General features: G+C 36.0%; 2 protein-coding genes across 9 annotated transcripts in view; one reads left to right on the plus strand and one right to left on the minus strand.

The window, feature by feature from the left end:
* LOC137236370 (ELMO domain-containing protein 2) overlaps positions 1 to 14,799 on the minus strand; it is a 99,165-nt gene that overhangs the window by 27,130 nt on the left and 57,236 nt on the right. The window contains exon 1 of one of the 6 annotated variants that reach the window (XM_067758875.1): positions 8,338 to 8,358. The exons of the other annotated variants lie outside the window; for them this stretch is intronic. The gene's annotated coding sequence lies outside the window, so the exon portion shown is untranslated. Of the gene's footprint in view, positions 1 to 8,337; positions 8,359 to 14,799 lie in introns of those variants that run through there. 6 annotated transcript variants of the gene reach the window in all.
* Positions 2,170 to 13,147, plus strand: LOC137236371 (uncharacterized). 3 transcript variants are annotated; one of them, XM_067758876.1, is made up of 5 exons: positions 2,170 to 2,294; positions 10,156 to 10,232; positions 10,317 to 10,369; positions 12,263 to 12,451; positions 12,515 to 13,147. In XM_067758876.1, the coding sequence occupies exons 2-5, from the start codon at positions 10,190 to 10,192 to the stop codon at positions 12,983 to 12,985; spliced, it is 756 nt and encodes a 251-aa protein (XP_067614977.1). In that variant the 5' UTR covers positions 2,170 to 2,294; positions 10,156 to 10,189; the 3' UTR covers positions 12,986 to 13,147. The 3 variants fall into 3 exon arrangements, with proteins under 3 accessions (XP_067614977.1, XP_067614979.1, XP_067614978.1); XM_067758878.1 differs by having other exon boundaries at positions 12,263 to 12,424; XM_067758877.1 differs by having other exon boundaries at positions 2,226 to 2,341.

A 14,799-nucleotide genomic window follows, 5' to 3' on the forward strand; every position in this document is an offset into this window, starting at 1 on the left:
AATAATTCGATGCAATCGCAAGCGAGGTCAGGCACTCCCAGACCACCCTCGATCGCACTGTAGTTGAGCTCAAGGCCTTGATAGCCGATTGGCTATCAGAGTAGATGTTAAATTCCCTAACCGTGGTAGCACTGGATAGCATTCCATCCACCGCATCCTTAATCGCAGCAATTTCCGCTTGGAATACACTGCAGTGATCAGCCAACTTAAACTTGCGGCTTAAATTTAGCTCTTGACAAAAGACCCCCCCACCAACCTTTCCATCCAGCTTTGACCCATCCGTGAACAAGTTAACCGGCCCCATGCCCCAGATAATTCCTCTTCCCCAATCCTCTCTCTCTTGTACCAGCATAAGTGTGACAAGAAAAAATTTAAATTTAGGTACATTCGATTATGGAATACAAAAACAAACACGTTTAAACCATTGTGAATGAAACTAAGTGTGATATCTTCTGCATAGACGTCAAAATTCCAAAGTGATTGGATCACCTGATTTGTAATTGACTATCGCTGTCTCATTCTGTATCTCTTTCTATCACCCGCTAAAGATAGGCGGCCCTATGCGCCGCCATATTGAACACTCTGTCAAAACGCTGAAAAATATCCATATTGAACATCCTGTCAGGCAGTTGACAGATGAGATATCACACTTAGTTTGATTCACAATGGTTTAAACAGCAATATATCGGCACTCTGATGTTTGGGAATGTACCTAGCCTTTTGTAGCAATATGGGAGTATTACATATATGATTTAAAATTAAAATATTGTAAAACATATTTAAAATTACAAAGTTCAAAGTAACATAATAACAAAGTTAAATAAAAATAATTTAGTCAATATAATTTAAGAACCCTACATATAGGTCCGAGGTCGTGAATACAAAACAACTGCTTGGAAGACTGATTTCATAAATTGGACAAAATCCGTTTATAACAAAACGAACTTGCAGAAAGGATCATGTGGAAAAAATTCCGAGTGCATTCTCGTACCCGATGCTCAATTGAGACAATCCCTAGCGCAAAATTTGAGAATTGTTGCCCATTTCAAAATGGTTGGAATAGACTTGGCTCTTGTGCATTGTTGCAGGCATTCATCTTTACTGGATAGCAAGTCCATGAACGCTCCTATGGTAATTACGAAGTTTAGTTTTTAACACATGTAACAACATGTTTAGAAAGTTACAATGTTTAGAAAGCTACAATTACGCGTTGAAATTCATTTCAGCGTTTTATACTTCTGGCTAATTCCAGTACTTAAGTTATTTTGTTCATAATACCTAATTTAGCTTTTATTTTGTTTGACAGATGATGGCAATATGCTTTTCTGAACGGTTGAATTTATCAAATTATCGAACAATGACACTAGTCTTGATCGAATGAGTGTCATAATACCGAATGAAAATTCGTTCGATCAGCTCTTTCGACCACAGTCGAAGATCGAATTTGTCTCATAATAGGGGCCAATATCAATAGTGGTCAAAAAGCTCAAGACCTTGGCTGCGTTGGCGCCACTGGAGCTTGTGGCACCTCTTCCAAAGGGGTTTTGTATACAATATTAAACCTACTTCCGCTTGACTTATAAAAACTGTGTACATCAAAAAAAGCCGTACTTATACTTAGTCAATTTGGGTGCCAGAAACTAAGTAGCCAAGGAGAACATTCGAAACTTCTACTAATTTGCAACGCAACAAAAATTTAAAAATACCATTATGTATGCTAGTTAGCAACATCAGCTTCTTGGCGAAACTAAATGAACGAAAAAATGGTAAGGATGCTTAGATGTAAACTGACATCTTTAATTTTCTCGCAATCCACAGGGGCTTCTGGACTGTAGAGTATTTTTTTTTAGCTAGAAACTCGTTCGGAAGCAGGCGTAACTTCTGTGGAAAAGGAGAGGAGAAAACAGAGAAGCGAAATGATAAGAGAGAAAAATTGAAAAAGTAATAATCGTTCAAGTGGTTAAGCGGCGAATCAAGAACTTGAGAAGGTTGGTATTAAAAAATACAAATGAACGAACTATAGTGATGAAATTCCGTTAAATATACTCTATACGCACTAACCAAAATACTTATAAATATACATAAGTAAATATTTCACTTAATAATATGATTGATTGTTAAATGAAAATTGCAATCTCCACTTGTTATGAATGTAGGAAAATTGCTAATCTAGAAGCGCTCTCAATTCAAAAGCTTTAGTTGTGCCGAAACAGACTACCAAAGCGGTCGATTTTAAATAAATACATATTATCACTGCATTAACTTTTACTAAATAAAAAAAGGTTCATTTAAAGGTACATTTTCGATAAGATCATATCACCATATCGTATCACCGTGAGAGGTTATCTAATATTCCTCTAATTTTTTTAACTTAAAGTGTTTGGAATAACGTGAACAAATGATAGAGGTCTTAGTGAAAATTTGTATTCAGGGTCGGAATTACGTAATCTGTGATTGAAACCAGGGCCCGTATTATGTGTTACGATCAGTGATCGAAACTCATTTTTTAATCAAAATAGCTCTTAAATATTGGATTGGATTAATGGCATATTTGAACTAGCGGCAAATAGTACTCGTTTGATCCATAACTAATTATAATTTTTAGAAAAAGTGGATCGTAACACGTAATACGGGCCCTGAACCGTATGAGAAGAGATAACGTGACTGATCGTACGCATGTCAACATTTATGGCGTTCTAACGAGCCGTCCAGCTTTGGATCACGCTGAAATCTCATTGGAGGCATCCGGATCGGTTCTATAAAAGCTAGCAGCACTCAATTCATGTGTACACATAATAGATTAGCTGATATTTACAAACTTTTTTCCGCCCCTAAATTTTTAGTCTAAAATTCATACAAATTATTAAACTAATTGTTGGAAAATTATGTAGGTTATTGTACATAAAAAAACTAAAATATTAATGCTTAACAACCGTGATCGGGACTCAAACATGTCCATAAATGTCGGGAGAGGTATTAAGAGACGTGTTCTGAACCAAGTAACGATCGTCCGAAGTCTGATATTAAAATTTTTAACTTTTGTAAGGAGCTATGCACATGACTGGAAATTTTGTTGTGGCTCTTGTATTTTCCATATTTTGTTTTAGGGACGCAAATGGAAAATATACCATTTTATTATTATTATAAGATTTTATTTACTTTCACTTGGCTGTTGTATGTAATCAAATCTTGCAAGTTAAATTTGATACACTTCCCGGTGTCCGATTGAGCTGAAATTTTGAACACATGTATAACTCCGATGACAATGCAATATTACTTTGCGAGAATTCGATAAATTAATCGATAACAGAGTTATCGGTAAAGATTTGTGTTCACAAGGGAATAAAAGCCTAAGTCCTCAAGAACGCAGGTAAAGCGCCAAATACACGACACGAACATTTCCGCGAATATTCCGCAATCTTGTTCGCAGATTTGGCCATACACCATACGAACTTTTGGCCGAACATTAGTTCTCTTTCAGACAGCGATGAATACCGACAACAATTGTCCGCGCACGTCTGTTCCGTTCAGAAATTACTACGATTATGAGCTATTTCGCCATACACACACGAACAGTGCGCGCAAATGTTCTCCAAAAATTAAAATATTTTGATTTTTGGCGAACATTTGCGCGAACTGGCAAACACCACCATACACGACAGAAAAGGTCGCAGAAACATGACATAACGGGAATGTTCGCGGAAATGTTCGTGTCGTGTATTTGGCGCTTAACTTCGCTTTGTTTGTGCATGCAACAAACGTAGAAGTTAGGCTGTTATCGCTAAATGTTGTATACTTTTCTGCGCACCTGATTTTGTTTTACAGATTTTTGCCGATGGAACAGAGCAGAGATCTGCAATGAGTAGTTGTAAACTGAACGCGACATAGGCAAAGTCACAATAAAATATGATTTTAAGTTAGTTAACACTCGAATAGAAGAACTTGACTGTTCAAAGTTGACTTCGACGAAACCTTGTAATGTTGATGCATAAAATAAATGGATAGGATGAGAAACGTTACAAATAACTAAGTAATTTAATTTAAACAATATTTTACCCTACTAAAAATTTAAAAAAAGTCATATTTAAATTAAATTTAAGAAAAAAGCTTTTCTAAGAACACGCTTATATTACTTGTTAATTAAACGAAATAAAAAGTAAAAAATAAAATAAAAAAAAAAAAACTTTTTTAAAAATAAACTTTTATTATTGGTTAATAAAATTAACTAAAAAGTAAAAAATAAATTGACTGTAAAGAAATATAACACTTTATAAGTTCATTGTAACCTTTAACGTTAATTAGGCTTTTTCGTCTGCGACAAAAAAATTCCATATTGTACATAATTATATATTTTTAAAATTAAAACTTTACACCTAAATTATTAAATCTTACAGTTTATATCAAAGTCCTAATCTATATATATAAAAAGAAGTGTACATTTTGATTGTCACTGCATAACTCGAGAACGGCTCGACAGATTGCCATGAAATTTTTAGGAAAGATACAGGAAGGAGAGATGATGGTTAGTTGATTTTGAAATCCCAAATCGGTTTAGCCATATATATATATAAATCAAATTCTGTGTGTGTGTGTGTTCGCTATGGAAACGTATTTCCCACACATCAACCATCACCAAATTTTGGTTATGGGTTCCTTCGATCAACGGGAAGGTTTTAGGCTAAAAATAATTTCGATATATAAAAGGGGCGTGGCACCTCCCATACAAATGGAATCTTTGGTACTGCATACCTTTCAAGGTATACATGCCAGAACATTGAAATTCAATGAGGAGTTATATGAGGTCAAACCCTAACACTACCAAGAAAATGCGGAATTTGGAGAAAGGGGGCGTGGCACCTCCCATACAAATGGAACCTGTAGTAATGCATAACTTTGAAGGTATACATGCCAGAACATTGAAATTCAGTAAGGAGTTATATGAGGTCAATCCCTAACACCACCAAGAAAAGGCGGAATTGGGAAAAAGGGGGCGTGGAACCTCCCATTCAAATGGAATCTTTGGTACTGCATAACGTTGAAGGTATACATGCCAGAACATTGAAATTCAGTAAGGAGTTATATGAGGTCAATCCCTAACACCACCAAGAAAATGCGGAATTGGGAAAAAGGGGGCGTGGAACCTCCCATTCAAATGGAATCTTTGGTACTGCATACCTTTGAAGGTATACATGCCAGAACATTGAAATTCAATGAGGAGTTATATGAGGTCAATCCCTAACACCATCAAGGAAATGCGGAATTTGGAGAAAGGGGGCGTGGCACCTCCCATACAAATGGAACCTTTAGTAATGCATAACTTTGAAGGTATACATGCCAGTACATTGAAATTCAGTATGGAGTTATATGAGGTCAATCCCTAACACCACCAAGAAAAGGCGGAATTGGGAAAAAGGGGCGTGGAACCCCCCATTCAAATGAAATCTTTGGTACTGCATAACTTTTAAGGTATACATGCCAGAACATTGAAATTCAGTAAGGAGTTATATGAGGTCAATCCCTAACACCACCAAGAAAATGCGGAATTGGGAAAAAGGGGGCGTGGAACCTCCCATTCAAATGGAATCTTTGGTACTGCATAACTTTGAAGGTATACATGCCAGAACATTGAAATTCAGTAAGGAGTTATTTGAGGTCAATCCTTAACACCACCAAGAAAATATGGAATTGGGAAAAAGGGGGCGTGGCACCTCCCATACAAATGGAATATATTATACTGCATATATCTGGATGTCGTAATGGTAGGATAATTAAAATTGGTAAGGAGCTATGTGACGTTAAGTCCAAAAACCTCCAGTAAAATCTGGAATGGGGAAAAACTATGGTTGCCGTACAAACTTAAGTTATTTTAACACCTAAAGTTTGTTGCATTGTTGAGTTTAGCTGTTATGCCTTTTGGACGTTTAGTAATCTGCCGCTGTTAAAAAAATTGTTTAGCTTCAGTCTGTCTACATCTTCTATAAAAATCAAATTGTGTGTGGGTGTTCCCTATGAAAACGTGTTTGCTATACTTCGATCATCACTGGCTCGAGGTTCCTTCGATCAAGACGAAAGTTTTTCATATTTCAGAATTACGAATTTTAAATTTAAATGCTTTTGTTTTTTGGCTATGCGAAAGAACTATCTTAGCTCCCAAAAATGATCATGTTAACAAAATCAATGATCGCTTTAAAAATCAATTTCCTGGTGAAGTGACGAAATATAAATCGATCGACACAGTTACAGATGAAGATAAAATTGTGAATTATCCAAATGAATTTCTATACTCCTTAGAACCAAAAGAAATGCCTGCGCATATATCAACTTTGAAAATTGGCTCACCAGTCATGCTTCTTCGGAATGTAATCAAAGCAACAATCATCAGCGGTAAAAGCAATACAATAATATAAAATAAAATAATAAAAAAAAAAAATTTTAAGTTAAACGGTTTTATTGAAAACAATACTTACATGAAATAATAAAAGTACGAAAAGCTAGAAAATAATTAGGTAGGTCCTAGGTACTAGTCATCACACTTCTTATCAATCTAGGGCGTTGATCGGACAATTAAATAAAAGCGTTGGGCGCGTGAAATTTCTAAAAATGTGAGGCGTAGCATAACCCGATTAAGGTTCAGTTGGTTTTACTTATGACTATCAATAGAAATATGACGCGTCCAACGCTTTTATTTAATTGTCTGATCAACGCCCTAGATTGATAAGGAGTGTGATGACTAGTACCTAGGACCTACCTAATTATTTTCTAGCTTTTCGTACTTTTATTATTTCATGTAAGTATTGTTTTCAATAAAACCGTTTAACTTGAAAATTCTTTTTAATTATTTTATTTTCAAGTTTTTAGTCTTTATTTAATTGCCTATTATTTCTAACTCTATTTAGTTTATTTAGTGACTCATTATTACAGGACTCTTTCCTGACAATTCGTAACAACCTAAGTCCTCAATACATAATCCTTCCAAAGACTTTACTCGACTCTGCGCCACGTATGCTTGTCCCTCCTCCAACTCCAAAATATTTTGATGTCACTTCTACTGGACTGTATGCAATATTTGTTCCAAATATGAGCCAAGTCCGGCATCATAGGTCGCTTTCTATTCATGTATGTATTATGTGTTCCAAATATGGACCAAATCAAATCGGACCACAAATACGATTTTTGTGAATATCTCGATCCTTGCGCCACCTAGCGGCGATTTTTTTGATAGGTCGCTTTCTATTCTTGTATGTATTATGTGTTCCAAATAAGAGCCAAATCGGACCACAAATACGATTTTTGTGAATATCTCGATCCATGCGCCACCTAGCGGCGATTTTTTTTCACAGGTCGATTTCTATTCTTGCATGTATTATGTGTTCAAAATATGAGCCAAATCGGACCACAAATGCGAATTTTGCGAATATCTCGATCTTTGCGCCACCTAGCGGCGATTTTTTTCTTATTATTGCATTGTCATCGAGTTCTGAACTATATTCCAAGTTTCAAGCTTGTAGCTTATCGGGAAGTTACTTAAATTTCAATTACAAGATTCGTTCACAACGGCCGTGCAGCCTGTCAACTCAAGCTAAATAAAACCGTTTAACAAGATACAATAAGATACAAGAATAAAATGTTTTAACAGAAAATTTCACCAAATACGCGTACAAAATTCAATTCAATTTACACAACAATAAATTAAATTACCAACAAACAAAACAGAAAAAATAACGCAACATCCATTCGATCTCGGCCGTTACAACGTGCGCCTGGTAAAGCTAGTTGTTCCAATAAAAGCGTGTTACATTACAAGAAAAGGAGGTCCTAAATGTTCTTAATTATACCATCAAAATTTAACACGCTTTTTATTAGAACAATTAGGACTGTGATATAAACTGTAAGATTTAATAATTTAGGTGTAAAGTTTTAATGTTCAAAATATATAATTATGTACAATATGGAATTTTTTTGTCGCAGAGATTTTGTCGTTAAAGATTACAATGAACTTATAAAGTGTTATATTTCTTTACAGTCATTTTATTTTTTATTTTTTACTTTTTAGTTAATTTTATTAACCAATAATAAAAGCTTATTTTTAAAAGAGTTTTTTTCTTTAATTTTATTTCTAGCGTGGTTTATAATTTAATTTTAGTTTCAATAAATATAACGGCATTGGTTTGATGGCCGAAATAATTTGTTTTCAAACTTAAACTTGAAATGTATGGGGTGTCAAATGGGAAAGGATGGCAAACATCGGACACTTGAGTGCATATCTGCGTAGATGCTGGCAACAAAAGAGGCTAGCTGTCAAAAAACTACCACAAAAAACGAAATCACCAGAGCTACCTTGTGGATCCAAAAGTGATCCAGATAAATATCAAGATCACAACGTTGTTATTGCATTTGCTGCTCAATTTTTATCGAGATCTGAACGGGTGTTAGTTGGAACTCAGCTAATGCGTCAGTCGTCGAATTCATCATGCTCATACTTTTGCCAAATGCCTACTTTTGACATATGTCGGCCACGTGCTGTCAGTAAAAAATTGCGTATGTCGTGACAGTGACGGATTGTACCTGTTGAGCTCATAATGAGGCTAAACTAAGAAAAACAGGTTCCATGTGAGCGCCGCTTTGTGAGAAATATTTCATGATTGAAAGTTTATTTCCTGACATGCAATGTTATAATAAGTTATTTCCAGCAACCGGTACCGATAAGTTATACTTTTAATACTGGCTTATTACCGATAACGAAATATTAAGTAACTTTTTTGATAAAATATTGATTACTTTTCAATAAATAATGCATAATTTTCGATAAGAATCAATATTTTTTTGATAACAAGCCGATAACTTTTTCATGATCAAACGATAAGTTTTCCATAACAAATCAATAAATTTCCCATAACAAATCGATAAGAGGCTAATAACAAATTAGTGACATCCTGATAACCAATAGATATAAATTGCGTAACTTTTTGATAACGTATCGATAACCTGTCGTTAAATTTAATATAACAAGTCAATACCTTTTCCATAATAAATCGGTTACTTTTCGATAACAAATTGATAAGTTTTTGATAACATATCGAAAACTTTTCGATAACGTATTGATTACTTTTCGTTAAATAAAATATCTTTTTCGTAAATTGATAACATCTATATGTATAACTTTTTAGTGCTCAAACGATAAACGTTCGATAAAAAATCGATAATATTTCGGTAAATAAATGGATTAAACGCTAATTAAAAATTGGCAATATCACGAAAACCAACAGATATCAATTGGATAACTTTTTAATAACGTATCGATAACTTCAATAACAAATCGATAGCCTTCCGATTACAAATTGATAACTTTTCAATAAATAATCTGTAACTAATAAATCGATAACTGATTCATAACCTTCGTTGTCGTTGTATACGGATATCCTGATTTTTCGTTTACGTTGTTCGCTGTTCGGATACCCGGATAACAGGATTTTTTGCTTAGCTATCCGGTTATTCGAATATCCGGTTTATCCGGATAGTAGAAAAATCCGGATGCAGTTCACAGCCCTACTTTATACCGGTTACTTTACGATAACAAATTGATAACTTTTTGATAAAATATTGATTACTTTCGATAAATAATCCCAAATTTTTCAATAAATGTAAAATAATTATTGTTAGTCCTTGAGCTCGATTCGAACCCGCGATCTTAAATTTATAACAAATATATAACTTTTATGCGATCAAACGATAAACGTTCGATAAAAAATCGATAATATTTCAGTAGCAAATCGATTAAATGTGAATAACAAATTAGCAGTATCACGAAAACCAACAGATAACTTTTTGATAACGTATCCATAATTTATAAAACAAATCGATACTCTCGATAACAAATTGATAACTTTTCGATTAATAACCTATAACTTTTCCGTAATAAATCGATAACTCATTGATAACCTTTCCTTTCCTCCTGCCTCCTTTTCTTTTTTCCTTTTATCTCCATTTCCTCATATGGAATTAAGCTTATATTGGATGACCCCCCCTAGAAGGGAATCACGTTCAATTCAGACTCCGATATGAGCTCAGAAAGGGGTAAACGCTCCAGTTTAGGACTCCTTTCTCACTCTGAGTGCTTGATGGGAACTCCAGAACTTTCACTCTTTTACTTTCTAGATTGTGTACATCGTTTTGAGAAAAGCACGTCAATATGAGAGACAATGATGGACGACTTTGGGGAAAATTTTATAATGGTGAGAGAGTAATTTATATCAAAACTGAATGAAATATAGTAGTTTTTAGCTTAATTAAAAAAAAATGTTTTCTTTGATTTTCAGATGAGCTCGAAATTCGCAGTTTGACTAAAGCAGATCTAGAAAAAGCTTTGGATGTAAGTTTTTTCTTTGGAAGTAGTCAGTAAAAATACATAAAAGGCGGCAGATAATTTCATGTTCGAACGATATCTCTTTCCACACTGCACCTTCTACCTCATTGCACATACTATTGCTACTCGGTAGTGGGACTTGGGGTGAAAAGTGGGATAGGAGTAATAGTCGGTACGGAAGCAAAGGTGGAAGTAGGATAAGTGGAAATGGGAGTGCGAGTGGGAATGCCACTATACGCTTATATTTTTTTATACACGCTTACGATTAAGACCTTAGCTATGTCTACGAATATGACTGCGAAATCGGTATCGGTTTCTTCGAGTATTCGGCGGACTCATACAAGAATGAGGACAGTCATATACGGAGTAAAGTCGTTGCAATGCAGTGAGTCGCTCAATAATTGAAGGATAAGCCAATCGCTATTTTGTGAGGTCCAAGGGGCTGGCCCACGGTGTGCTACAAATTAACCTTCCCGGAGGCACGGAAAATCTCGCCTATGCAGATGATGTTGTGGTAGTAGCAGTGGCCAAGAAACTTGATCTGCTCCAAGCATTATGTAATGACGCCGTGGGAAGAATAAAGGAATGGCTGACGAACATGGGGCTGGAGATGGCTAGCAATAAGACAGAAGTGGTACTGGTGAGCTCAAAGCGGACTGTGGATGAGTTGGTCCTAACCATAGGAGATTATCAAATAAATTCAAAGCCTTCCTTAAAATATCTAGGAGTAATCATTGACTTAAAACTAACTTTTAGGGAGCATTGCAGGGCGGTGGGGGAGAAAGTTTCTAGAGTTAGTGGAGCCCTAACGCGAATAATGCCCAACATTGGCGGCCCAGGCGAAGCTACCCGTCAGCTATTATCCAACGTAACCAGCTCTATAATATTATATGCAGCACCAGTATGGCACGGATCAAAAATAGTCCACCAAAAAGATATACTAGCAGCCTACCGCATTACTGCTATACGAATAGCATAGCTTATCGGACGGTGTCCGACGACGCGATCCATGTTTTATCCAGGAAAATCCCAGTAGATCTACTCTCATGTGAAGTGGCCGATCTGTATGGCATTGGAATCAGCCGACCATCTGAAGACGCTAAGAAAAGCGCAAGGTCACAAACAATAGTTAGGTGGCAAGAACGGTGGGAAGATTCTAGAAAAGGGCGCTGGACCTTCATGCTAGTCCGGAATATAGCGGAATGGTACGAGCGAAAACACGGCGAACTAAATTACCATCTCATACAGATATTGAGCGGGCACGGTGGATTCAAGGAATATCTACATAAGCGTGGGATAGAGGAGGATCCTTTCTGTCCACACTGTCCCTCCGAATTGAAAAGCGCAGAACATGTAATGTTTCACTGCCCTCGTTTTCACGGCGAAAGACTGTCTGTAAACAGAGTTTTTGGAGAGTAGCCTTCCATTAGGAATTTAGTTCCACGAATGTGCGGACAAATAGATTGTTGGATTGCTGCGAGCGAGATGGCCTTTATAGTAACGACGAAATTGATGCATGCTGAAAGGGAGCGCAGAGTAATGCGCATACGAAGTAGTGGCGACTAAATCACCTTTCCCCCCGTGACGTTATGCCTAACGGTGGTCCCACGGGGTGCGGACCCATGAACAGGATTAGCCTGATTTCATTGGGCCACTTGAGGGTAGTGCGCTACGCCAACGTCCAATAAAAAAAGGGACCCTCTGCATTTTGCTGCGAAAATCCATTCACTTCGAACAACAAACTTAAGATATATTTCTTTTTTGAATATTTCATAAACAAGATGCGAATTACAGGCGCATGCAAATGCGTTTGAAAGAAATAAAATAAAAATGTTGATAGCATGAGAAAAAAAGCTCAACAACATCACGTTAATAAAAATATTTCTCTCTCTTTTTCAGATCCTCGACAGCTCATTCTTTTTGCACGAATCCGTTTGTAATGCTTGCGAAATAAATTTACCAGAAAATACACAAGCTCGCGCTGAGCTTCGAGAATTGTGTCGCATAACGGCAGAGGATGGCGTATCTTTGGTTGCCAAACATGTCAAAAGTGGCGAAATAGTGGGTATAACGTTCAACAAAATACAAGTAAAGAAATATATTAGCTAAATCCAAAAATATTTTTGGTATTAAACCGAATTTCCGTTACAGTACATACCGCCCAAAGGCCAAGAATCTTTCTTCATACAATTTCGCAATGAGCATACACATTCGCCGCAAGCTCGAGGTCTCATGGATTTTATGATCAATGTCGATGCAGAGAAGGATGTTTTTGAGTTATATAAAATGGATGCATTGTTGGAGTTAATGTTTCTTGCTACATCTACTAAGTGGTTTCATTGTGGTGTTGCTACCGAATTAACGCGTTACACCATCGCACTGGCACGTGAACTCTCTCAGGGCATTGGCATAGAGGAAGTTCATTCCGAGTTGAGAGCTATGCGGCCCAAGGCAGTAACAGCTATTTTCACTTCGTTGTATTCGCAGAAAGCCGGACGTTCTCAAGGCTTTAAAGTGATTAACACTGTGCCTTATACACGTTTCACCTACAATGGTGTAACATTCGATAAACGAATAAATCCGATACATAAAACGTCAGAACATGTTGTGTTTCTGTTATAAAGTGTTAAACCATTTTGTTGCACTTATAAGTAAAATGTACAATTTTAAAATGCACAGAAATGTAGACGCTTTTCCTATGCATAACTACACACCAGAAAAAATATTATTCAACTAAAATGTGCAAAGTAGAATGATGTTAATAAATTATAAAAAACCTAAAAATACTAGATTTTATTAATACTTGCTATAACTTATCTATGACCAGAAGGTTCGCCGGTGCCAAACAAATCGTTGTTGTTAGAGTCTGATTACTACCTATATGTGCTATCTTAGGGTCGTATAGGATCGATATCCGGAACAGGACTGTTGTTATAGTTGTAGTAATAACAAAGCTTCGTCTCCTCCTATAGGAAGGCATATAGCCTGTATGCGCGGGTTGATACCGGACAGATTAAGTTAGGTTTAACTGGCGGTCCAAATAAGACCTCACATAGCCTGAACGTGTCCATAGTGTTACCAAATTTCTTCCATGACCGAGCGGAAAAGCCCAATTTTGTTGTCAGGAGTTATGATATAAATAAAATTATTAATAAAATTTTTTTTAGTTAAACGGTTTTATTGAAAACAATACTGACATGAAGTAATAATAATATTAAAATCTAGAAAATAATTAGGTAGGTCCTAGTTATCACACTCCTCATCAATCTAGGGTGTTGATCAGACAATTAAATAAAAGTGTTGGGCGCGTGAAATTTCTAAAAATGTGAGACGTAGCAAAACTTGATTAAGGTTCAGTTGGTCTTACTTATGACTATCAATAGAAATTTTACGCTTCCAACGTTTTTTTTTTTAATTTTCTGATCAACGCCTTAGATTGATGAGGAGTGTGATAACTAGTACCTAGGACCTACATAATTATTTTCTAGCTTTTAGTATTATTACTTCATGTCAATATTGTTTTCAATAAAACCGTTTAACTTAAAATTTTTTTAATTATTTTATTTTCAAGTTTTTAGTCTTTATTTAATTGTCCATTATTTCTCATTCTATTTAGTTAATTTAGTGACTCATTATTACAAGGAATCTTTCCTGACAATTTGTTACAATCTAAGTCGTCAATACATAATCCTTCCGAAGACTTTACTCGACTCTGCGCCATGTATGCTTGTCTCTCTTCGAACTCCAAAATATTTTAATGTCACTTCTACCGGACTGTATGTAATATTTGTTCTAAATATGAGCCAAATCGGACATCATAGGTCGCTTTCTATTCTTATATGTATTATGTATTCTAAATATGAGCCAAATCGGACCACAAATACGATTTTTGTGAATATCTCGATCCTTGCGCCACCTAGCGGCGATTTTTCCTTTTTGCATTGCTATCAGGTTCTGAACTATACTCCAAGTAGGAACACCTTAAAAGCCCCATGCAAATCTCATAAATGTGTGCTGTAGGTGGAGTCTTGACCTTGCGAGCGCAGGACACGAACACAGAATGTGCTCAATCGTTTCTTTCAGCAGCCCGCACATTTTAAGTATACTATTGTCGACGATTGATAAGTATGTGATGGCAGAAGGAAGTGTCCCTTTACTATGGAGTCCTCTTTATTTAGAGATACGAGCTACTTTCTGCGTCTAATACCGTAAGAATCGCACATGTCCTTAGAAATTTTGCTTTTATGGCCGCCTGACTATCAATCTATATATTGACGCGATTGCAGTTTAACCACGCCTCCTCCACGTCACCCTGGGGAATCTACTTTCCTTTACTGCAAGCATAGGGTTTTGGACTTTGAGCATTTATCAGCATAGGACTTTGTCAACTCATCATTGATAAGCCTAGGCGCCTTTTTATGCCCATTAGGCTCAAT

The sequence above is a fragment of the Eurosta solidaginis genome, chromosome 1 (assembly GCF_040869045.1).
Source record: "Eurosta solidaginis isolate ZX-2024a chromosome 1, ASM4086904v1, whole genome shotgun sequence".
Classification (NCBI taxonomy): Eukaryota; Metazoa; Arthropoda; class Insecta; order Diptera; family Tephritidae; genus Eurosta; species Eurosta solidaginis.

Coding starts and splice junctions, on each gene's coding strand:
- LOC137236371 (XM_067758876.1), top strand. CDS start 10,190: ATGAGAGACAATGATGGACGACTTTGGGGAAAATTTTATAATG. Junction 10,370..12,262: donor ATCTAGAAAAAGCTTTGGAT/GTAAGTTTTTTC, acceptor TCTCTTTTTCAG/ATCCTCGACAGCTCATTCTT. Junction 12,452..12,514: donor TAACGTTCAACAAAATACAA/GTAAAGAAATAT, acceptor TTTCCGTTACAG/TACATACCGCCCAAAGGCCA.